The sequence below is a fragment of the Alosa alosa genome, chromosome 10 (assembly GCF_017589495.1).
Source record: "Alosa alosa isolate M-15738 ecotype Scorff River chromosome 10, AALO_Geno_1.1, whole genome shotgun sequence".
Lineage (NCBI taxonomy): Eukaryota > Metazoa > Chordata > Actinopteri > Clupeiformes > Clupeidae > Alosa > Alosa alosa.
This window is the reverse complement of record NC_063198.1, coordinates 13,346,794-13,373,294: the sequence shown is the minus strand read 5'-3', so window position 1 is coordinate 13,373,294 and position 26,501 is coordinate 13,346,794. Positions and strand designations below refer to the sequence as shown.

At 41.4% G+C, this 26,501-nt stretch overlaps 1 protein-coding gene across 3 annotated transcripts; it reads left to right on the top strand.

Moving 5' to 3' along the window:
• Positions 1-1,213: 1,213 nt before the first annotated feature.
• alpl (alkaline phosphatase, biomineralization associated) lies at positions 1,214-25,862 on the top strand. 3 transcript variants are annotated; one of them, XM_048254911.1, is made up of 11 exons: positions 1,214-1,342; positions 6,232-6,391; positions 7,283-7,402; positions 9,615-9,730; positions 10,367-10,541; positions 11,722-11,897; positions 14,954-15,094; positions 20,122-20,191; positions 20,330-20,464; positions 24,296-24,487; positions 24,742-25,862. In XM_048254911.1, the coding sequence occupies exons 2-11, from the start codon at positions 6,292-6,294 to the stop codon at positions 24,894-24,896; spliced, it is 1,380 nt and encodes a 459-aa protein (XP_048110868.1). In that variant the 5' UTR covers positions 1,214-1,342; positions 6,232-6,291; the 3' UTR covers positions 24,897-25,862. The 3 variants fall into 3 exon arrangements, with proteins under 3 accessions (XP_048110868.1, XP_048110867.1, XP_048110869.1); XM_048254910.1 differs by having other exon boundaries at positions 1,232-1,334; XM_048254912.1 differs by lacking the exon at positions 1,214-1,342 and having other exon boundaries at positions 6,246-6,321.
• The last annotated feature ends 639 nt before the right edge of the window (positions 25,863-26,501 follow it).

Genomic DNA, 26,501 nt, shown 5'->3' with positions numbered 1-26,501 from the left:
CTTCCACTTACAGTGGTGTAGACTTAATGCAAATAGTTTGAGAATAATGGCTACGATCTTTGTCTGTAAAAGCAACATTTTAGTTATTCTCACTGCTTGAAATGAGAAGTATAGCCTAACCATGTTAGATCTGTTGCATGAATGGCAGAGATAACTCAAATTCCCTTTCTACAGTCATCTAAACAAGGCAATCAAATTCCAGGACCAGCATAGATGACTTTTTTTAATTATTGGATAGGCCTAATCTTCTCTGGTGCTTATTACTGAAATTGTATTGGTAATGCCTTACATTACTGCATTACAGCAAAAAGCAATGCATTACTGTAATTACATTACTTTTTTAATGCATTACTCCCAACACTGGTGGCTGTGCGTGCAATACAGTCTCATATCGGTCTATAGGGCCTACTATTTATACCCTAGGTTAAGAGTGATTAAAGAGCATTTAAGAAGAAATCTGCAAAGAAATAGGATGGCATGCAATGCATTGGAATACATTTATTAGGCAGCTCCTTGGGCCTGGTTTTCCCATATGCTGTTATGGTATGGCGAAGTTGTTGGACTTTGAGTTTAAACTTGGCAGGGGACCATTTCCTCAAATCGTTGCTCAACGAATAGACAGAGTAAATTTCAACACATATTAAAGTTTACATGTAGGGGCACATGTAGGGGCTATAGCAACTGGGGTTGGAGCGGAGTAATAACTCGGTTGTCCTCAGTTCCATGCTGTCCGAATGCGCGAAAAAGTGGGTCGTTTCTCAAAAGGTTCAAGGAACTGCAAAAAGTCCATGCAGTGCGCAAGACCAGTACGGTTGTTGACCAACGATGCGATAACGCGTCTAAGAGTGATGGTTTTGGTTGGGTTTGAAGTTCAATCCAAGGTTTCATGTCAAAAGAGGTCTGCAGTGACATCGTGTGGACATCGTGTGTTTGTCACACATCGTGTGACAAAGCCTAACATAGATTTGGCCAGTCGTGGATGTATGAATAATTTCGTGTATAGTGGCATAAATGATTGATTTTCCTAAAACCATTTAAGATTCCGACAGCGGAAGTTTTAATTTCCACTGCGCCTTTTGTGTTTATTTTTGGGAAACTGCCTGCTCAGTCCACCGATAGCTCGCAAGGAGGAGCTCGCGGTTCAAATAACGGTTTACTTTCTGGTATAGCTTCGCCATTGTGAGTCCCCATGACCGCTATGTTCCGTCAGTGTGGCAATGAGGGCTACAAGCGCTATAAAAGCATTGGCAAGAGACACGCGAGGAACGCAGAGTGTGTGGTTACCCCTATATCACTTCTGAAGAGACTGCTTGCAGGAGCGTAAAAGCGCACCGGTGAGTAGGTAATTAAATATTAACATGTAACACAGATAAACTGTTTAGGTTTCTGTACGGTTTTCTAATACAATATAGGCTACATTTTATAAAAAAGTTAATGATATGCATGCTATGTGTTGGTGAAATGACCACGAATTACTGTAGCACCGGCAAGATGCAAAGTTACTGAGTTCTTCACATTTCACGTACTCGTTTCCAACCATGAAGTAGCCCGGCAATGACAACAGATTTGATTTCAGCACGCATGAATACTATGGTGGTTGTGGAAACCAATTGCATTTGTTTGACGGGGCTTTATGAAAGCATAATGGGTCAGATTACTGATTATTTTGGAGGACTGAAAAAGTGCGTCGCTATCTTTTGGCGAGGCTGCTTTACGCGAATGTTTTCAGTGTGGTTTAATGGATTTTAGAAAGCCGCCAGTGAGGTCAGCTGCCAAAGCAGCCTATTTCAAAGTTGTCAGGGTAAATTAATCAGGGTAGTGTGGTAGCCTAATTACCACGGCAGATAAAAGATAAACAACGTTATTCTAAATGAATTAAGCAAGGGAATCACTTTTCTCTGTTGCCTGTATCAAGAAATGACCTTTGTAATTTGTTAAAGTTCTCGTTGTCACTTGATAACAAGATTGTTAGGCTATTGGCATCGGACAGGGAGTGCTGCAGTTCAATGGGACATTGTTGTCTTTGAGATACAATTTAGGGTGGCCACCTGTCCTCGAGACACTTCCGACCTCAGTCCTTCTGGCTGCAAACAATGTGTGCTGTTGTCTTAAATGCTCATACTTTAAGCATAATTTCTTCGTAGTGGAAGACTGGAGATGCCATTCAAACCTAGAGCTCTCTCTCGGTTCTACATGTTGACGATGTTTTCAAATGGTAGTCATGGTGGCCAGGGCCACTGGGGTCTCGGTGTTTCTTCTTTTTCTCTGTATCATTAACTTAATTTTCGTGCTGTTTGCCTTTAATCGAGTAAACGTGAAGTCAGAAATCGCACGATTAACCGAAATAATTAGGCTACTACCAAACAACTAAACAGTTCAAATTGTATTCGCTTGAGATGTTTCACTTTGTATTACTTTGGACATATAGCCTATTCCGTTTAGTCTGCAGCAGTGTAAACGACTAGTTCACAGACTGAGCAATAGAGCTAAAAGAGGCTGACCTCACTTGCAAGTTAAATTTCTCCTGCTGAGCTAAGGAGAAGAGGGGGCTGGCATCGTGCCATTGTGGTATGATAGCTTCTATACCAGGTTATTGGTGGACTGAGGTGCATTTCCTCCAGCTGAGCAGTGGTGGTTGGTCTTTATTAGAGACGATTGGTCAACTGAAGAAAAGTTAGACATGAAAACAATGTGCAATATGCTGTATAGGTGAGGGTGATGTAAGATTTCTGTTGTACTACTACGTACACTACTCTAGCAATATTAACCTTCTAGGTTCCTATGTAAGATTCAATAGAAATGTTCTATTTAGAGTGCAATCACATTGTGCACAGATTTGAAAATGTGGGTGTTCCTTTCCAAGTAGGCAAATGTGATTGATACACAGTTGGTTCACAGGATCTTCTTAGTTTTATTCTCTCTCTCTCTCTCTCTCGCGCAGTCCCTTTATGCATAACACATAAAGGCAAATAGATAGGATAGAATAACCCTTTTCACCCTGAGATACGAATGTGTGTGAATGGCAGTGCATTTGGACATGATGCCCTCTTTAAAACATCTCTGTTGCAATAAATGTCCACAACACTGATGGGCCATACAGCTGGTGCCCTAAATTGGCCCTTTTCATAGCCTAAAAAAGTGTTTTATGGATAAGGGGGCAAAAACCCTTTTCACAACTGGCATCACTACAATCCTGGTTCCTTAAAGGGCTGACAGCAGATGTGTTTCCTGAACCCCCTCCAGAATGTTCTTTTGAGTTATGCTTGATTCATTGGTCTGGTGTGGGTACAAAACACATCTTTCACTGAATTTGAAATAGGAGAATAATAATACAAATATTAATTGATAACAGAAGAAGAAAAAAATAATGGACAAACTTAGGAAGTGAGAAACCTTTATGGGGACAAAAATATGGAACTTACAGTCTTTCTGTCAGGCAGAGGGTTTTAGAACTTATCTTTCACTTAGTGTTTTGTCACTGATGGCTGTCAGTAAAAAATAATTTTATAGGCTGCTAAGTGAAAGTGAGCTATTTATTTAAATCGTTGGGTTAAACTTTGTTGGCTGCAATGCAATTTCCCATTGCCAACCAACTTGTCTAACAGGTTAGCAACTATGGTTTTGGGAAACGCACCCCAGCACTTTTACACATAGGGAGGAACGCTGAAAGGCCTGAGATGCCCCAGGGCAGCATTGGGCATAGGCAGCAAAGCTCTTGGAATGTCCTTTGTTTGCAATGAGGGGCTGAGGCAGCGCTTTGATAGCTGTGGTGAACAACGTTGTGCACAGATGGGGAGTGTCAATATTTTGGTTGTCTCAGATTCATTCAACCGCTCTAGATTTGTGTTTACTTTTTTACTTTGGGCCACCCTGATATCCTTCATCAGTTTGCCTCGTTGATTTCGTGTGTTAATTTTCAAATCCATATGCTTAACACACATTCCTGGGGAGGAGTTCTACCAGAACAAGCCTCTTCTGGGCAATCACACAATGGCTTCCTCTGACTGACTTAATTGTCACCACTGTAACTGCATCGATGCTGTTAATGCTGAGATTCATGCTGACATATCCACAGGAGCTGTCTTTTCTCACCATGTCTATTTTGGGTTGATTTCTGTTTATCACTCTTTGTTCGAAGATGTTTATTGCCATTTCACGATACCACCCAGATTTCTTGTTTCTTTTTGTCAGAGACGCTGATGCATAACAGAAATGTGCTTGTGAGAACAGGGTGCACTCTCAGTTGCGCCAAAATTGCAAATAAACAGTCTCTGATAGCCTATGTACAAACTCCCTTGTCACACACTGTTCAGAGTTAAAGGAAGGCTCAAGGCATGCTTCCTGTGGTTAGATTAGGGTGGACAGCGTCCGGATCTGTCTGCAACACATCTTGTGTATCCACTGCAGTGTAGTATATCTGAGGTCAGCATGACACTCAGACACACACACACACACACACACACACACACACACACACACACACACACACACACACACACACACCCTGCTGGCCGAAGATGTGAGAGCCTGTTTGTGACAGGCAGGGATGGTGTTAAGTCTTAATCCTCCGTCTCCCAATCAGCCGCAGTCCCACAGGGGGCAAATGCACCTCTCGCTGACTGATTAGAGGGAGACGAGTCCGCTCTCAGGGTATCGATTTGTGCTGTCTGCATCTCCTGGATGGCTCTGGCTCCCAGGGGGATGAGGGAGTGCTGTGCCTTTAGGAGCTGCGCTGTTTTTGTTCTGCCTGAAATTTGGACTCAACCTTATCAGCAGGACAACACCTGTTTGGAGGAAGTACCTCATTGGACACATCCCTGTTGAGTCTGCCCCCACCCCGTCCCTACACCCTCCAGCTGGTGTACAAGGTCAAACAGACGGCTGTTTGGAAGGAGCATTTCGTCTGGACTGACCATCCTGTTGACCAGATTGATTAATTTAGACCTGCCACCCGCTATTTAGAGGAGCCTGGTGGTTTTGGGCCGACATGTCAGAAGAGACTGGTTCTGTGGTGCTGACCACCCTTGCGTCAGGCCTGTTGCTCCTCATCGTGTTGGCGCTGCTCTGTTTCTTCACCTGCAGACTGGCCTCCAGCATTCTGCCCGTCGGAACTCCCCAACGCTTCTGAGCATGAGCGCCAGCGTTGGCTCGGTAATAGCTGGACAAGCGATTAACCATTAGCCTTTTTCTTTTAAACATACACAAACTTTAAGTACTGTGATGTAGTTCAACATGTGGTTAGCTGTACGTTTTTAGACATGTAAGTAGCGTTCCGTATAGAAGATCTGTGGCTGTGTCATGTCAAGGATCAGGAGTCCTATGAGCATCACTCTTTCTGGCATGCTCACTGAAGCTTACTGTGGAGTAAATTGAAACTAGGCTGTGAAGTAGTGATGTGTGGGAAGAAGTACTGGCTGAGAAGGTTCTCTCGTCTAAAAGATGTCTGAAAATGGAACAGCAGAGGAATTTTTAACAAGCTTATAGCGAAGAAATATGTCACATTTATTGCATGAATAGATTTTTTTCCTCCTCATTCCCCCATCCACATATTATACAGCTCTAATAGGATTATTTATAACTGAGTTCTATTATCTGTTTTATGATCTTTCAAGAGGTTGCCCTAGTTGTGATGAGTTGGGAATAAAATGTCTGTAGACAATGCTGTGGGAACCAAAAGTTTGAAGGACCTTTTTCCCTACTGGGTGGAGGTGTCCACTTAATCGGCTTTGTCAGGCCTGTTAAAGCTCTCCGCTGTGGCACTCAATCCCATTAAAGTGACCTTGGAGGAGGTGAGAGCAGCTTAGTGCATGTACCCCCACAAGAGCCCCACTCTCTCTCTGGGGAGACACCCGTAGGGTTCCCGCCACAACAGAGACTGTCTTACCAGACAATCCATTTCTCCTACTCAGTATGGGAAGTCATTGAGTCTCGGTTTCCTTTTACTGTAGACCACGAGAGAGACTTGTAACATGATACAAATACATTTTAAGACTGCAGCCCGTTTGGGTGGAAGCCATGATTGCTTAAACCGTTTTTGCTGATGTAAATTGATGATGAGAAGCTAAGCTAATGTCCCCTAACAGGAAACCTACTGCTCTCACTCCTTAGGACATACACTGTAGTTACTATGTATGATAATCCCTGTGTACACTCATTGGGACAAACATTAAACATGAATAAACCTGTTCCTTACAGAATGACAGACTTCTGTTGACTTTTTTTTTTGCTCAGGACAAGCTTGGGACTCTCCTTTCCTTGGGTTGTGGAATGTGACAGTTGCCTTGGGAGACAATGGCACATCGGAATGTTTGCACCATGCTGGTGAGGAATCTGCTCCTCTGTTCCCTCATAGCCCTGGGTGTCCATTGCCTAGGGAAAAAAATAATTCCTGGTAAGTCATGTCTCGATTAAAGGGCACCCATGCAATTTAACAACACCTGTCACTGGCCCTTTGTGAGGACTTCACAGGACATCATAGTACTCACATAACACATGCTGAGAATGGCACTTATGTTTTTCAGCATAATTGGTTTTGTGTAAAGGTATTCTTGAAGCTTTTTGCATAATAGTACTGTAACCCCATCCTGAAAAGAAATGATGGGTAATGGTTACATGACACAGCTCCAAGGGGAAATTCAAGCAAAGTCCATGTCATTGAAATTCAAGGGGAAATCCATGTCATTGACAACCTATGACAAGATATGTGATGCATGTTATTGCATATTGTTGTCTAAGGTTTTATAACACAAGGTTCAAAGGAAGTGTTACCCTTTTTTGCTCAGTGTTACCCTTTTTGCTCATCATTATTATAGAATACATTTTTGATTTTCATGATATTGAAAGAAAGTCTAATGATATTGAAAGAAAAGATCCCTTGGGTTGCCACAATGCAGTAAGATCACGTATACTCTACATTAAGCTTTGTTAGGAAGTGAAGTGATTGTTTTGAGGAGATTAGGTTGTCTTATGGAAAGGAAATGCATAACACTATTTGAACATGCAATTGAGGTGGGGGTTGTGGTTGTGATGGGTTTTTAAGAGGCTTTTGCAGTCACATGCATGACAGGATAAGAAATAAGGTCTGCATTCTTATCTTCATTTTCATGCCCCCCTCCTTTAAGTATGCTCGGGGATATGTCCTAAATATGTTTGTGTGTGGGCACATGCACATGGATGTGTGTGTGTGTGTGTGTGTGTGTGTGTGTGTGTTTTGTATATGTGTGTGTGTGTTCATGTGTGTGTCCGTGTGTGTGTGTGTGTGTGTGTGCACTCTGTATAACAGACGAAGAGAAGAACCCAGCGTACTGGAACACATGGGCACAGCGCTCACTGAAGCAAGCCCTGCAGCTCCAGGAGCTCAACACGAAGGTGGCCAAGAACATCATCCTCTTCCTCGGGGATGGTATGCACATCTGTCTCTCTAAACACAGTGATGTTTTCTGAATGGATAGTAATATAATATAATATAATATAATGGATGGTAATAGCATAGCAAACAGCACACCATACTGTTTCACATCATTTACTTGCCCTGCGTAGCGTACTCATTTCTTTGTACAATACATGATCTCCAAAGAGAATTCCTCATTAGTTTCAGCAGCTAGGCTCTGAGAGTGTAGAATGTAAAGCGTAAAAGTCAGTTTACAAGGTCTCGGCAGAATCGCCGCCAGGCTGTTAAGCTGTGTTGAGTGACAATGAGAGTGAGTTTTCATCAAATTAGTCAACTATCAGCGCTAACTCTGGCATTTAAAAATGTGGGTCACTGATAACATTTGTGATCGCAAACTCATGTTGTGTGATTTCGCTGCAGTTAGCTGAGGTGAGGGCTTAAGCATCAAAGTCATGTGTCAGCCTGTCATGCATTTTCAGTATTTGCTGTTGCCTTTTCCGCATGACTACATTTGACAGGCATGTCAGTTGAGCAGATGCTAACCAAGAGGGGTTTTGTTTACCACCAACGATGCTACTCTGAGCCCCTATAAATGTGTTAAGTGGGCAATTTTTAACCATTGCCTGATAATGTTTATAGTGATGAAGTACTTTGAAAACGAATTTCTTTTTCATCAAAGCACTTCTGTGTCGAGACACATTATTCTAGGCATGACTCGTTGCTTATACTGTATCTATCTATAAAAGACAGAAACGTCTGTCTGTCTGTGTGTGTGTGTTTGTGTGTGTGTGTGTGTGTGTGGTGACCACATATCTGTTCAACTGCTTATCCGATTGATTTCAGACTTTCAGAGCAGATGTCTTGCTCTACTGTAGCCACTCCCCGTCAGTGTGTTTTTGTGTTATTCGCATATCTGTCAAACCGTTCGTCCGATTGATTTCAATCTTGGCTGGTGTCTTACTAAGGGCATGAGTAGGTGCACTGCCAAGTTTGACATTGTTTGGCTCAGAAATCTAAAAGATATTGTTAAATATATCGGAAAAGTTGGACACATTGGCTTTTGCCACTCTAGCCACTCCCCCTCTCACTCACACAGCACTGTAGAATAACAGAGGATAAGCAGGCCTTTGGCAGAACTGAATCTGCAGGTAAAAAGTTAAGCAAGTGCAAGATGTGTGAGTGATTATCATGTCTGACCTCATGCGGCTTGCTGGATGCAACAACATGCCAACAAACACAGGTATGCAGTGGCTATTCAAAACAACATAAAACATTATGTGCAACTGCAACATTATGTGACACTTCAAATAGCCCAGGCTAATTTGGACAGTCTTTAGACTTTGAATAAACAAACAACAATTCCGACTGCAAGGTCCCAAATTGAAATGAGCTATAATGGTCCCGAATTTAAGGACGTTTCAGAATGCCACACATGCAAGCATGATCAGCTAAAGACAACGAATGGCAGACAGAGCATGATGTCACTAATAGGCTACCAGAGATTGTTTTCACGTCGTTGCAAATTTCATATGATGATGCATCATTCCACAAAATGGTTTGTCTTCTCTTTTAAGGTATTCAATAGGCTAAACATATAGCCTTGACTCAAAAACAGCTGTTAGGCTTACCGTATGTAATTTTGATCTGTAAAAAATGTCACATGCAGTCATGATTAAATTCTGCTCACTGTACATTTATTATATTATAATATATTCAGTATTCATTATTGAATGCTTATAGCTGGAATTATGTTTTTCCCTATAATCCTATTTGTAAAGCAGGCCTACCTGCAACTATGTAATTGGGCTACAGGTTTTCTACAGGAATAGCATGTTTGAATGTTCACTGCATCACTGCACTAGTACATTTAAAAATGTAATGAAAGCATACATTTGTTGGAATAACCCTGAGATCCCCCGGGAGCCCCCTCTGATAGGACTTGTATGAATGTACAGCTTCTACAGCAAGTTTGCAGTTAGCAACAATGTTGTGTAAGCATGCCAGTCAAGGAGAAGGTTGTTATGTCAGTATCCTTGCAGCACTGAATAACCCTTGGAAATAACTGCAGTGACGAGAGCAGGTGACAAGGCAGCTTCTCAACTTCCCATATACTGTAACAGTATGTATGTGTGTGTGTGTGTGTGTGTGTGTGTGTGTGTGTGTGTGGATGTGGATGTGTGTGTGTGTGTGTGTGTGTGTGTGTGTGTGTGTGTGTGTCTCACAGGAATGGGAATTTCTACTGTGACAGCAGCACGGATCCTCAAAGGCCAGCTGAATGGCCAGAGCGGGGAAGAGTACCGGATGGAAATGGACAAATTCCCCTACGTGGCGCTGTCCAAGGTCTGGGCCCGCTGCAGCTTTGGCCATCCTGCCGTGCCAGTCTTTTTGTGCCCATAATCCTGCCATGAAGTGACTAAATGGCTCACTGAGGCGGGAGACTTTACACTCAAACTGGGATGGCATGAATGAGCAGCTTATGGTTGTTGTGGATTCAGTGGATAGATCATTACATGATTTGGGAAACAGGATCTGTTATGCAATTGTCAACTTGGGTCAGAATACAGAAGTGATCTATTCATTGATGAACATAGTAAATGTGTCACACACACACACACACACACACACACACACACACACACACACACACACACGAATTCCACTTGCGCTCCGGACATTCCATGCATGCCCTGTCAATGTGAGGGCACTAATCCTTCTGGCTGCTTTGGCTTCACTAATACACACACACACACACACACACGCATGCACACTCAAACACACGCACACACACAAACATACACACATGCATGCACGCGCGCACACACACACAAACACAAATGCACGCACGTACAAACAAGCGCACACACACGTATCTGTGTGTCTGTGTCTTTACCCCTGACCCTTGCAGACATACAAAACCACTACACTAAGACAAACCACTTATACATACCTGCTTGTTTTGACACCTCCACTCTGCAGACCTACAACACCGACGCCCAGGTACCAGACAGTGCGGGCACTGCCACAGCCTACCTCTGCGGTGTCAAGGCCAACGAGGGCACGCTGGGGGTCAGCGCAGCTGCCGTGAGGTCACAGTGCAACACCACTCAAGGAAACGAGGTCACCTCCATCCTCAGATGGGCCAAGGACGCAGGTGAGACAACCCCATGCTCAGAAGCCCCTGTGTGTGAGAGGGAGAGAAAGTGTATATAAAAATATACTGTATATAAAATATATAATAAAGTGTGATATAAACTGACGCATATCTAAGATGGGACATATGACGGGATGTGGCAGTAGAATTAGTGGAAAGAGAGGGAGTCATCAATTTTTCTGTTTAAGTAACCAAATTATCTTGAAGGAACAAGTTTCCTTGTGCAGAAAAAAAAAATTGAAGCTGTTGCCAGGGGACTCAGGAAATAATCAGCATTCATCCCAACACCTCACATGAATGATTTATTCCACAGAAAGTTGATCACTTGTTTTGTTGTGTTTGGAAATCTCACAGGAATAGGTGAGAGATTAGCGTAACAATGCCTTGGACTGAGAAATGTGTTTGGAAACAGACTCTCATTAACCAGCCTGAAAGACGATGGGGTAAAAAAAAAGAAATCAAACTGTGCACTTTGTTTGCATTCCTCTAAAACGTGTCCGATCAAAGTGCATCCAAACAGTATTTTCCAAGGAACAGGTTACTTTGACATTCTGCCTGATTGCACTGGACTAAGTCAGGATGTGTTAGTATGAAAGACATGACAGGAATGAGCAGCAGGGAGCGTAATAGTGAACATATGACTGCAGGTCTAAAACACCAGGCATCTTCACTGGATCTGGCGCACCAAATGTCTCAGAGGACCTCCATCAGAAATAGCCTAAGAGATGGATATCTATTGAGGTCTATCTGGCAGGATCTGGCAGGCATGGGAGAGAAAGACCCATGAAAGCATAGCAAGTGATGATTGCCCACATAGTGTGAGCTGTCATCATTACAAATTTCTGTGATGAATGCGTTTTTACAAGCATAACTCTGGAGTGGAAGCAGTTGGCCCAGAGTTTAATTATCAAAAGACTGCTGTTGGCCCAGAAGAGTGATGAAACTACAGTGGAAAAAGAACTTTAAAAATAGGTGCTATAATAATATTTCTGTCTGTTTTTACATTTTAATTGCTATACTTATCAGGCTTGCTAGCAAAACGTATGTGTCACATTTTGAGTTTTCACATATTTTTCTTTTAGTCACTTCTCATACTGTGACATATCATCTATTTGAATAATTATTCAGTCTGTTTTGAGTCTGAGTCCGTGCGAATAACAAGACAAGATCTATTTTACAGGAAAGTCAGTGGGCATTGTCACAACAACGCGCATCAATCATGCTACGCCCAGCGCTGCCTATGCCCACTGTGTGGACCGAGACTGGTTCTCTGACGGTGAGATGCCCCAAGAGGCAGTGGATGCCGGCTGCAAAGACATTGCCAGACAGCTCTTTGAGAATATTCAAGAAATCGATGTGAGTCCCCTTTTCCACATCATGCATCTTTTAGACTTCTGGTGCTTGCCAGTAAACAAGAGCATACTGAGTGACCCAGATATGAGTTCAGATTCCAGGAAAACATATTATTAAATAGTTGGGTTACACTTTACTTGACAGTATCGATATAAGAGTGACATGACACTGTCATGAATGTGTTATAAACAAGTCATAAACATTTATGACATAACGCTTCTGTTATTAAGTGACATTCGGTTTTTGTCATAACAAGTTAGGGTTAGGATTGGGGTTAGAGTTAGGGTTAGGGTTACAGTAGGATTAGAGTTAGAGGCAATGTTCCCTCTAATTTTTTTGAGCACTGAGCAAATATTTTGTTTTCTGAGCGCACATTTCAGCATTGTGTCTGTGAGCAATTTGCAACCACGCGACCTGCCGAAAATGACCACGAGCCTGCGTTAGCCATAGGGAATTCAAAGAGATAACAGCAAATGCATCAATATGTATAAGAAGGTTGATATTTATTCAGTATCCTTTATAATGGTTGGACTTGTGGAACATTTTAATGATGGTGTTTACCAGTCAGTTTAGTTGAACTTAAAGGATCTTTGGTTGAACTTCAATAAGGTTTAGAGAGGTTATGACTGGTTCACTGGTTATGACTGATAATGTAGAGCGGTACAAAATATGACCCCCGCCCAGTCCAGCACATTTTTTCCAGAAAAATACGTCACGCTTGTCAAATTGTGTTCATTTCCTACTTTGTTCCTTTTTTGTGTGTTTGTAATTGAGTGTCTGCAGAGTGTGTGGTTGTTTTTTTTTTGCGTGTGTTTGTGTATGTAGGTGTGTTTGTATGTGTGGGTGTGTGTGTGTGTGTGTGTGTGTGTGTGTGTGTGTGTGTGTGTGTATGTGTGTTTATGTGTTTGTGTGCGTGTTGTGTGTGTGCATGAATGTGTGTGTGCATGTGTAGTGTGTGTGTGTTTTTGTGTGTGTGTATGTGTGTGTGTGTGTGTGTGCGCATGTGTGTGTGTCTTTATGTATGTGTACATAAATAAAGCAAATCAGGGAACCACCTACTCTTTGCGATAAGTGCCATGGGATCTTTAACAACTATGGTGAGTCAGGACCTCAATTTAACATTCATGCAAAGGAAAACATCTCCTGCAGTACAGTGTCCCTGTCACTTTGGGATTTTATACAACCTCACCCGCATATTGCCTGTTCATAATTCTGAGAAATTCTTGAATTGTGTGCATGTGTGCGTGTACGTGTTTATGTTTGTGTGTGTGTGTGTGTGTGTGTGTGCACATGCTTGTGGGTGTGCCTGTGTGTGTGCCTGTGTGTGTGCATGTGCATGCATGCATACATATGTCTACTGTGTGTGCATGTGTCATACGTATGATTACTGTGAATGTATGTGTGTCTGTGTGTGAATAAACAAAAAATTGGTCATCCTAGGCCCTACGGTTCTCAAGATATTCACAGAAAACTCTGTTGGTGTACGGTCACTAAATGTACAATAAATTAATTTATTGTATGGCCCCCCATGAACGAAAGTCCACGAAACTTGGCATGCATTCGGAGGGTGTCATAATGATCCTACGCTTTCAATTTCGTGGAGTTTTGACCATGTCAGCCAGAGATATTGTGATTACCTAATTTTTTGCTTTTTAATTTAATAACTAGGTGGCGCTATACATGAAATGAGTGGTTATGGAATGGCTTGACATGGCCCCTTAAGATCAACATACAAAAAAAAGGTGGTCTTTCTAAACCCTACGGTTCTCGAGATATTCACAGAAAACTGTGTCTGCCGTACCCTCTTTTCGGGGGTTCAGTCCGGGGGGGAATGGGGGGCTACAGATCAAAACGAAAAACGATGGTTCCATGCTATCCATGTGGGGGCTACATGCCCACCAAGTTTCGTGTACCCCGGTCTTTCAGTGTCCCGGGAATCCTTGACGGAAATTTGGCCAGATGTTTTCTGCAGGGCATCTTGAAAGCTGAATGATTCCAGCAAAACTGTCTTAACTGAAATCAGTTTGCTTCCGAAACGTAATGTAAAGCACAAGCATTGTGCCATATGATTGTGTATCCTGAACTGATAACTGATAATGTTGGTGTTAATTGCTAGCATCACATTGTCGATTAATAATTTTATTTGTTTAGGGTCGGATCGTGCTCTCAGAATTCGTTTCTCTCGGGATTCATTCATTTCAGGGAGAATTTGATCTATAGAGTTCCCATGTCTTAATGTTTTCAATGCGTCTACATGGACTTTCTGTGTCAGATAATCAAGCTTAGGTAATCAAGCTTCCACTCAGACCAAGTTTTCCCACGAGCGAACTCTCCTTTCGCTTTTGCCTCCGAGCAGAATTTGCAGATCACGCCACTCCTTTCGTAAATATGTCTGAATGTTTTTTCCTACCTGGACCATCTTTTGTGTCAATTTGTAGTATTTCATCTAGCCACTCATGTTTAAACGTTACGCAGACCTTTTTCTGGGGCATCTGCTCTGCCTTTTCGCCATAGCCTATTGCATAACTGCTGGAGCAGGGCCTGAGTACCCAGAAGTTAGCATCATAGGGCCTGCCTGGAGTAGCCTAAAGGATACTTTGTATGTAAACATTCTAACGTACATCCGGCTTGGTTGTCAGACATGTTAGTATTTTAAATGTTTATTACCTAGCCTACATCGCCTTTGATGCTCAGATTTTTAACCCCTGAAAACAAAATTGTTTGTGCGGTCTGAAGACTGGCCTGTGCGGCCACGCGTGCGCGCAGCTTAGAGGGAACATTGGTTAGAGGTTAGGATTATGGTTAGGGTTAAGGCTAGGGTTCATGTGTCATGACAGTGTCATATGTTCGTGACAGTGTCATGTCACTCTTATGTCGATACTGTCAAGTAAAACGTTACCAATAGTTGTTTAATTCAGCCAGTTGGAAGACAGCTCCCTGACCAGTGTCTTAATGGACAATTGATACTGAGTGAACTTACAAATAAGCATGCCACCACTGTTCAACCATAGCAGTATTCGATTTATTTCCTCTTTGGTGTTTATAACATGGATGTGCAGGTGATTTTTGGTGGAGGGAGGAAATACATGTTCCCCAAGGACACGCCTGATGTAGAATACCCCAGCGAGAAACAGCACTTTGGCACCCGGAAGGACGGCAGAAACCTTGTGGAGGAGTGGAAGGAGAGGATGAAAGAGAAGGTGAGAGCTTTTTTATGTTTACGTTTTCCTTTCTGTCCTCCTACCATTGTTTGTCTTCCCAGTCCTCTTTGTTTCCCACTAGATTGGCATAAACAATTGCACTTTCATTTCTGATCTTTTCTTTCTTTTTTCTTCTTCTTATTAGTCAGCCTCTGGGTTGATGACCTTGCTGACCCCTCTGCAAAAGCTGTAGAGAGATAAGTTCATCTGGTCAGTTTTCTGGCTCTGAAGAAAAGAGAAATAAATATCTGCCCTCCCATAATCATAGTACTTGCAGATATCTACAATTTACATTGTCTACAGAGACTGTTAAACATGAATGCCCCCTCTTTTCAGTGAAAAACAGCATCTCCAATAGTTCCCTGATGGTCAGTATTTTTCTAGGAACAATTTAGAGTGCTGCCTCTTGGAGGGGACTGTGCTGCATACAGCACTTATCTCTCTCTCCAATTGGCCACACCAGACTAAACTCTAGGAATGCTCTGAAAGATGTTAGCACCTCTGTCGACATCTGCCTGACGTAGGAGGCACCAAAGGAGTCGACCTCCTGCTGTCAGTAATTGGCCGACAGGGAGGAACATGGAGGTTCCATGGAGGTTTCTTGATTGTGGAATTCAGCTGGACTGTGTGGACATTGTAGTAGTTCACAGAGTGCAAAGGAGGGAGAAAAAAACATATTCTCAGAACATCAGTGTTCAAGGCAGCAATGATTAAGTAACCCTAGCTGGACTATTCTAAGTGTTGCCTTACACTACTTTTGTTTGTTTTAGTTGTTCTCAGGCAACACACTGTACATGCCATGGTAGAATTTCATTATTTAAATGCTGTTTCCTGATATGCTTTACTATGTGTTCTGTTTCTCACATGCTTTGTAAAGGCAGGACTGTGGATTAACTACTACTGCTAACTGTGCTTTTTGTGCACAATAAAAAACTGATTTTGGCAGATTATGATACCCCAAAGCTGATTTACGAATATTGTAAGGGAAAGTTGGAAGAGAAAAATTCTTATTACACATCCTGACTTATTGGGAACAGTGGATGATGTGTATTTCTGAGCAGAGTGAAATCTGGACAAAGGAGTATCAGTAAGTAAGAATTTCTAAATGAGGAGAGAGCTCTGCTAACAATAACAGGGACACAGAAGAAGCAAGCAAGAGACTTGGTGTGGTGAAAAACTGTATGTTGAATAACCTGTTGAATAAACCTGGAACAGAAGAGGAAGACTAGAGAAGGGTCAATAAGCCATTAAAAAAGAAATACATCATTAGAAAACCAGATGTGAAGGTTATAGAAATTATATAAAGATGCAGTTATTTTCTCCTTCAGTCAGCCCAGTGCAATAGTAACACAGCCATTGCATTGTCTGTTTATCAGTAGGCATTTGGGGCAGAGGTATAGACAGGCATAAACTGTAGATGTAACTGTCAGGATGATGGGTTGGTTTTCATTATTACCCCAGTGATAGAGAAGGGGCTGGTTCACATTATGCAGAAGCAAACCATTCATTCCAACACAATTCAGCGCTCTCACGAATGCAAAGGTAGTTGTTTGGTTTATTTTTCCATGGTGGTATACTTAATAGCCCTGTTCTACCCCTTTTCATGTTATTCTGATGACATTGATTAGGGATTAGTACATTACATCCATAAGTATAATATACTTGCTTATTCTACAATTGTTCTCCCACTATTCAGGATTTATTCAGACAGTATACTAGTGGGTTATACATATTCTCTTTTGGTACTTACTACTAATTAGTAAGTAGAGATCAAGGCTTACTAGGTCATTATTAAGATTATATCAAGAATAAAGGCCTAATTCGTCATGAACAAGAAATTTGTGAATAGACGCCTAACAAATGATTAATGTTGCCTTACAAGTCACTAATACAGGGATTAATTAGGTATGTATTAGTGGCTAACATGTGAACCTTCAAATAAAGTGTTACCCTGTTGGGTAATTTCAGGTACCATACTGAATGCTGGTGTACCACAGCCACATGCATTAGCATGAATGAGAAAATCGTATTCATTCACTTCAGTTTGGAATTACATAACTAACTTATGCCATCTCGCTGATGAGTGTGAGAGATGGGTCAGATGACCCAGATGCCTGCACGGTGTGGGAAGGGGACATGACGGCTTTGGCCAAGCCTCAAATGAAGTTAACAAGCAGCCCTTCCCTCCTACTAACCCCCACCCCAACCCCACTCCCGTTAATAAGTGACTCCATGTAATTTTACAGCTAATGACTTGCTCCTTGGTTTTTGGAAACTTGGGACAAGATAATCTAAAAGTGTATGTCCGGCCAGTCCTTTTGGTAATATCAGGGAGAGATGACAAGGGCAAGTGACAGCCCAGATAATTGAATGTGGGAGAGAGGGCTAAAATAATCACTAGCAGTGTGGAAAGTCTTGGCTGCACTGAGTTCATGGCCAGTGGCCATCGCAATACACTGGGAAATCTTAGAATCACAATGTGTCAATGACAAAATGGTCCAATGCTGGTCTGGGGAATTACAGTTCTTATGAGAAACACACAGAATACAAAGAAATGGAATACAAAGGAAAAACTATTTGATTCTTACAAACCATTTCACATGAAAATGTATGAGGTTGTCAAATCTGTTTATGCGATGATCATTTTAGTTGCAATGGGTCTATAATGGTCATAGCTATTAGTAATGTTAAAAATGCGTTGAAATACAATGGGCAAGCTGCATGAAGCAGTGTGTTTATGTTATCATCAAGGGCCAAAAAAAAAAAGACTGTTTAACGAGCAGCTCAAAGCATTGGCCTGTAGAAGAATGTATGTATATATGTATGTATGTATGTATGTATGTATGTATGTATGGAAGAAGCCTGGTCATCTAACCGTTTTTAAAACTGTTTACAGTAAAATCATACAATATTTGAAACTTGTCACTCGAGCAAAATCCCACAGAAAATCTGCAAAACTAGAAGTTAAACCTCAATCTCTGACTCAATTTCCAATTTTTGTTCACAGTTCACATTCTGACACAATGATCATCAGACCACTAACACATGTGTGTCTTTGTAAGGCATTGCCTTTCAAAATGTATGATAGGAGAAGTTTAATCACTAGTTGTGTTTACCATTTGACTTGAAAGTTCGAATTAGTGTTTCATTTGTGGTTGGTTTGCATTTTGTTTAGTGTGTGTGTGTAGAGTTTTTAAAAATTGCACAGCTTTGAAAGCATGAAGCAGTTGGGCTAAAGTATAATCTGGGCCAGAGGAAATACAAACGAAAACACTGAAAGGCTGGGAGCAGAAAGGTTTTAGAAACAGAATCTATTGGTGGAAATTTGAGTCTCTTTTTAAAACAGCCCAGTTGACTTACATGAAAGAGTATAAATTAAGGCATTTTACATAAAAATGAAACAAAGTTTTGGGCAGAGTAGAAACGAGTACAGAAATGAACGAAAAGGAAAGATAAGTAAGAGCAGTGTTGGGTAGAGTACTGAAAATCTATACTCAAGTAAAAGTAGCCTACAATTACTCCCTTAAAAATTTACTCAAGTAAAAGTAAAAATTCCTTTTTGAGAAACTTAAGTAAAAATGAAAAAGTACATTGTTAATGAAGTACTCAAATTACAAGTTACTTTCCATTTTTTATGTTGTGCTGGAAAGTGTAAAATAGTTAATACGGGTAACAGCGCTTCTACTTTTTCTAAATTATGTAAAGTAGGTTCAGTGGGCCAATCAAACATAATTGCCTATATATATATATAATACTGTATTATACTGTATAGACCCTTTCAACAATAAAAACAAAAACAATGCTTGAACATTCTATTTGGTTCCCAATCTACTTCCTCTGCATTAAGATAACATATGGAATGTTAAAACGGAAGCCTTGTGGGGCCAACTATGATGCTGATAATGGAACTCTCTTGAAAGGGTCTATAGACCCTTTCAACAATAAAAACAAAAACAATGCTTGAACTTCTATTTGGGCCCCAATCTACTTCCTCTGCATTAAGATAACATATGGAATGTTAAAAAGGAAGTCTTGTGGGGCCAACTATGATGCTGATAATGGAACTCTCTTGAAAGGGTCCATATATACAGTATATATGAAGGGTTCAGATGCAAAAGCCTCTAAATGCCACCTATGTCAAAAATGAGATAAAGATGGTGAGGGGATGCTCTCCACACATAGTATACGCTAATCAAATAATTTAACTTCTAAACCCACTAAATACCACTCTCTTCCTGGTCTGAAATATCGATTTATAGGCAAAAACCTATAGGAGCCTGAATTTAAATGCTCATTTAAAAGAAAAGTGGTCAGACGGATTTAGAGGGTTTTGCATCTGAACTCTTCATATATATAACTATATATATATATATATATATATATATATATATATATATATATATATATATATATATATATATAGGGCTACTCACTCCACCTATACCCTTCTCTCTCCATTTCTCTATCTCAGAATGGACGAATTAAATAACTTTAATTGCAAATGAAATGCTTTGCAAATGTTGATCTAAGAGCAATTGTCAACAAGGTTTTCTTATTGGTAGCTTATATTCTGCAAATGGTGACGATGCGGTGTCTCCGACCAACAACCTGCTTGTCTGAAGGTGGTCTAATGAGAAGCGGTAGCCTACTTATATTTTCTTCGAGGCAGTTAGCACCTCGGTATCTTCTTGATGCTTCTGGCTCTCTCACCCTGCCGGTTTAGGGCTTATATGTGGTATCTCGATATGGAAAATGTAGTTGTAGGTATATGGAAAATGTACTTAAGTAGAAAGTAGATTACTGGCTTAAAATATTACTCAAGTGATAAGTAGAAGTACAGTTTTAAAAAGGAATATGAAGAGTAGCCTACACGTTCCTTGAAAAAAATACTTTTTTACTCATGTGCGCTATAAGTAGTTGTGTTACTACCCAGCCCTGAGTAAGAGGGTGTGAAATGTTGAACATTAATAATTTTGGATTAGATTTGAATATTGGTGTGAAATTTCCTTTTTTTCCAACATGAATAGAGGGCCCACTATGTCTGGAACAAAAAAGAACTTCTTTCTCTCAACCCCAACAAGGTGGATTATGTTCTCGGTGAGTTCTTTTCCCTTATCGAAATATGCCCTTTTACTGAAATGTTGTCACCGTTTAGCCCATTACTGACATCTTCTCTTTTCTTGTCTCTTTTTCTTTAAACATCTCTTTCCCTTTCCCATGCACATTCATTCACAGGTCTGTTTGAACCCTCTGATCTGCCATACAACCTGGAGAGAAACAAAGAGACGGATCCGTCGCTCACGGAAATGGTGGATGTGGCTCTGAAAATCCTCAAGAACAACCCGAACGGATTCTTCCTGCTGGTGGAGGGTGAGAGTCTAGTGTTTGCCTCCCGTTGTGATGAAAAATCATCTGCTGTGTTCACCCACTTGCCAGCCTCAGCTCTCAGCTGCACTCCTCTCAGTCACCGGTTTTGAATTTTACAGGAGAACGGTTTTGTGAAATCCCTGGGTAGTCAGACGGTCCGATGTCAGATGTCCTCTAGTGTTACAGAAATGCATAGTGAGAAGCTGTATTGTTCTGTACAAAAAGAGTGTTTTTGATTCATCATAGTAGTGTGTAGTTTGTGATTGAGCAACTAACCATATGATTTAACATAAGAGTTTTGAAAGGGATTATTGAATCTTGAATGTTGTGTTTCATTTAGCCGTAGATCTTTGGTGCTTTCCATTTGGAAATGGAAAAGTCACCCACCTCATACCCATGCAAGGCTCAACTCTTAGCTTCTTAGTTTTATTATAGGAGGAGAGGTTTTATGAAATCAGGGTCCCCGCGGATCCTTAAAAAGTCTTAAATACAACTTTCGGATTTTAAGGCCTAAAAAAGTCTTAAATTGTCTGAAATGTCTTGAGGTATTACATTTTCGTATGGGACCGCCGAGCGAGTGAAAAGTCTCCATCCGGTTTCGTGTATTTTTTTATCCGCAATTACATTTTGGGGGAAGCATTTGTTCTGTGCGGGTGTCACCTGCATTCTGTAGATCAAGATGTAGAAGGCTACTGGAGGAAGTGTAGTGGTTGCAAAGTGAAGATGTTTTTAACGTGTGTTAGCCTGGGTGTTACCATGCTGCCTTGCGCGCGATTTGATTCACGCTGCTAAGGCAGCCTGGAGACCATGGAGCAAATTTTCGCCTGAGATAGGGAACCAATCACAGAACAGGGGGGAAAGCAAGACGATGATGAGCTATGCACAGACGCATTTGATAGACATCCGTGGCACCCAATAAACGGATCTGGGCATTTTTTCAAATAATGGTGAAAATGAACGCTTATTCCCAGACCACGTCTCATTGAGAAGTGGTGGCGCTAGCCAGGCTAAACGTGTGTATCACTAAAGGTGTGAAAACGGCAAGAAAAAATATGCCTGTCTCTTATCCAAATTTCAGAGGTGGACAAACTGAGTTTATTTGCTTTTTGCCTCCACTATATCTCTGAACCTAAGGGATTGACATTTTCATTAAAGCCGTTATTTTAAAGTGCATTACACCTGGTCGGCAAGATTGGGCTTGAGGAAGCTTTGGTGTTAAAGATGTTGATTGGAAGTTGTTTATTATTTTTGCCCCTGCAGAAGGGGAAAATAATTGGGTTATTGGTTGATATGGGTGTGTGTGATTGTGATAGTAATAAGCAGAGAGTGGCATTGACTATTTCTTTTAATCTCCTGTTGCTATGTTACTTTTCAAGTGCAGGCTTTTCAGCAGAAATCAACCTAAGCAGAGTGTAGGCCTAGTGGTAATTATGTGATCACAGTAAGGTGGACTGCAGTAGTGGGTTTTTAAAAAAGGCATTCAGAACATGTTTGATTCATGTCAACAGCCACAAGCGTACACTGAAGCTCTTGATCGTGCATGCCAATAACGTCTATAAAAACAATATATTTATGGAATAAAACTAGACAGGTACCTCAGATTAGCATTACTGTTTATTGTTAATCTGCAATTATCTGCAGCCAGCGGAGGGCATTTATAGCTTACAATGCACCTGGACAATATTGTGCGTCTGCCCTCCACCTTCATCAAACATGTTCTGAATGCCTTTTTTAAAAACCCACTACTGCATGGCGCTGTCCACCTTACCGTGATCACAGAACTGATAGTTATGGGCAGCCGTGGCCTACTGGTTGGCGCTTCGGACTTGTAACCGGAGGGTTGTTGGTTCAAACCCCGACCAGTAGGCACGGCTGAAGTGCCCTTGAGCAAGGCACCTAACTCCTCACTGCTCCCCGAGCGCCGCAGTTGTTGCAGGCAGCTCACTGTGCCGGGATTAGTGTGTGCTTCACCTCACTGTGTGTTCACTGTGTGCTGAGTGTGTTTCACTAATTCACGGATTGGGATAAATGCACAGACCAAATTTCCTTCACGGGATCAAAAGAGTATATATACTCATACTTATATACTAGGGTACCCACCTCTTATTTTACCACTACACCCCCTGCTAGGGTTGAGCTGCCTCTGAGTGCCTCTAATTGAGCGGGCGAAATATAATTTCTCCAGACAGGCCTGGACTTGAAAAGTTACATAGCAACAGGAGATAGAGAAAATGGTCAATGTCATTCTCTGCTTATTATTGTCACAATCACACACACCCATATCAACCAATTAGCCAATTGTTTTTTTCCCCACAAAATAACTTCCAGTCAACATCTTCAACACCAAAGCATCCTCAAGCCCAAGCTTGCCGACCAAAGGCGTAATGCACTCTAAATGTCAATCCCTTAGCAGCATAGCGTTTCATAAACCATGGAAGTGGAGACTGCTGGTCAAATTATGCCCGGTGCTTCTTTCACTTGTCTGATAATTTGCTGCGCAATTTATGAACGAACCACGGACTAACAGAAAAAGAACGTTTTCGCAGTCAGGAGGAAATACATGTAAAGTTCATCTGTTTACATCTCTCCAGCGTGTGTTGCTGGCCTAGCCTACCCAACAGGGAAGTGAATAGGCTTGCTTGTCAGCCTTTCCCAGTACTTTGCAAACTACATAGCAGTTTTTTCAGCAGAAATAATATTCTAATAAAAATAATATGCAAGGAGGATCTGTCTCTTAATTAATAGGGGATTTCACTTTTCCCATACATTTTTTTAAAACAAGTCAATGGTTTTACAATGTTTCAGTCAAGGTTTGGTTGGTTTAGATATAACAGAATGTATGCAAAATGTAAAGTAGCCTAATGGATTAACTTTGATCTGCTGTGCTGCATATGGCACAATAGATGCACATAGTAAAGTATATAGAGTAGGCCTATTAAAATATTTAAATAGCTTTAGTCTACATTTAAAAAAAAATATTGAAGAGAATCCAGTCCAGTACACATGTCTTTGGCAAGTAGCCTAGGCTACTACAGACACAGGTGAAGAACAGTCAACCTCAGCCAGTAGCACAACCAGATATGTACAGCCAGCTTCAAAGGCAACGAGTCCAGACCCTAAAATTGGCCATTTATTGCTGTGAAGGTGTTCACACACAATTAATTTTCTTTCCCCAAAAAACTATATTTGGTCACTTCTGTAGATATCCAAAATGGGATGGGTGTTAAAGTTAGTAAAAAAACATTGCATAAAACAGTGTTGTCATGTTTATCTTTTTTGGCGTGGTATAGTCTTATTTTTTCCATTTAGATGTCTTGAAAAGGTCTTAAAAGTCTTCCCTCAGGTAGTCTGACAGGATGCCAGATGTCCTTCTCTGGTGCTATGGGAACGAAGAGTGAAAAGCTGTTCATGTTATCCTTGAATACATTCAAGTATTCAGTCTGTTGAAACCAGTTTTGTCAAAGAGAGTGAGAGAGAGAGACAGAGAGATAGAGAGAAAGAGAGAGGGACAGAAAGACTATAGGCCCTATTTTGGCGATCTTAAACGCAGCGCATTTATAGCGTATTCTTACCACAGCGCAAAGTTTATTCCTATCTTACACTCAAATGTGTTTTTTACAGTGTACTCACGGAATGGGTAGCTAGTCGATCGTGAAGATGATTGCTGAATGTGACAGAAAATGTTATGGGCTTGAAGTCATGTACAATTGCTAACTACACTTTTAATGAACTTGTATGTCATATAACTGGCTACACATCAGCATTTGACAAATACACAGTTGGTCCAACACTGCATACTGTGGCTTTAATTTGATTTAATTATTTGTGTGACAGGTGGGCGGATTGACCATGGTCACCATGACGGCAAAGCCAAGCAGGCGCTGCATGAGACAGTGGAAATGGACCGCGCCATTGGCCGGGCAGGCCTACTAACCAGCGTCCATGACACCTTGACTGTCGTCACGGCGGACCACTCTCATGTCTTCAGCTTCGGAGGCTACACGCCACGGGGAAACAGCATCTTTGGTAAATTCCTAATGCAGTGTTTCTAATTTTGAAACTGTGCGTGCATTCATTTTTAAGGAAATTACAGTACATTGCAATTTTACATTTTAGGAATGTTTTTCTTCTTGCCCAGAACTCATGATCTTTAAGTGTGCTTTGAGCCACAACTGTATCAAATTCATTAACTTTTCCAGTGCATTGTTAGAACATTGTGATTAGGTTTTTGATTGATTACACATTGTGCTGCCTTGTATAATCATGGTATTATTTAATAGGACTGGCTCCAATGATGAGTGATCGTGACCAGAAACCCTTTACATCCATTCTGTACGGGAATGGCCCAGGATACTCGCTGATCAACGGCCTAAGAGAGAACGTCTCCACAGTGGACTACCGTACGTCATCTTTTTTTACATTAGTCGTCATTTAGCTGACACTCATATCAAAAGCAACTTACTGACTAACTATCGGAACAGTCTCTGTGGATCACCTTGAGGTTAAGTGCCCTGCTCAGAGGCACAATGGTGGCGGCCCCTGGGATCGAATTCACCTTCAGGTGTTCCATTTGGAAGGCCAGATCCCTAACCACTCGACCACCACCACCCCATCTTCCTCATCACCCATCCTCTGATGTCTGCAGACTTTACACTTTTAGGGCCCTATTTTACACCTGGTGCACCGTGGCGCCAAGCGTGACGCAAGTCTTGTTCCTATCTTACACCCAACGCAGTGAGGATTTCTTCGCCAAGTGCTCGAGTTCACAAGTTGTCAGATGAACATTGCACAACCACGGGCGTGTCAATGAAAAAAATAGGTGTGGTCAGGAGCATAGTCTTTTGCAAATTGCGATTTTAATGCCACTAAACATTATAACGCCACTGTCCAAGAAAAACCTGGTCTAAAGTGAAAGGCGCATGTAACAATAAAGTGAAAGGCGCATGACAGCACCAATGTCATTGGCAATCTGATTTATTATTTATTTTATTAGCACTCATCCAATGCATCATTGGCGCTCATGCGGCAAAAAAAGGCTGCATGGTGTTCTGTCACCGGTAAGCTTATGTACAGCTTCAAGAGGCAGAGGTTTGAGTTTGCGTCAGCAGAAACATAGAAACATAAAACACTGTGAATTGGAATGTCTTGGACTACTGAATATCCCTGTTTTTAAACATGCTGGTCTAAAACCTTTAGAAAATAGACTTTTTTCAGATTGCAAATCGTTCGTGACCCCTCCCATACTTTTGACCCAAGAACAACTGCCCTAGAGTGTAACAGATGCACTCACCATGAGATCCTGTATCGGCCTATGAACCTATCCCACCCTATGATTCATGAGATCCTGTATCGGCCTATGAACCTATCCCATCCTATGATTTATGATGCCCTTGATTTAGTAACTGCTTAGCATAGATATGAATTGCAGTAGTGCAATATATTAAATGAAGAGTAGATGTACTTTCTTAGGCTGCCAACATTAGCATAAGAATACCTGCTTATCTATGGTGGGGAGAGAAATAAAAAATAGGGTGACTCCTCTGACCCCCACCCCCCCCCCACCCTCACCCCATATGTGTCTCTGACCGGCATGAACTACACATGCCTGTCTCTGTCATTTGTGACCTTCCCCTGACCCTTTCAGCTGAGTTTCTAAAACCATAACAGGCATGTGTCACCTGCCCATCAGTGAGTAGGATGTCTGAAGCGGCAGCTGCTCTCGGTTGGCCTCATCAAATAAGCGGCTAAGGAGAGCCTGAGAACAGCACAGTAGAACAGGATGGCAATGAGGATGGATAAATACCTTACTTTCACCAATTCTTCTCTTGAAGGTTTGGAACAGAATAGCTAAACAAATGTATTAAACCCTAAATATAAAGATCTTTAGACCTTTGAGAAATCACATTAATGACACAACACACACACACACTTTTACATTTGTACACAGAGTCATGTGCATAGGCAGACACCAATACTCTCTCACACACACACACACTTTTACATTTGTACACAGAGTCATGTGCATAGGCAGACACCAATA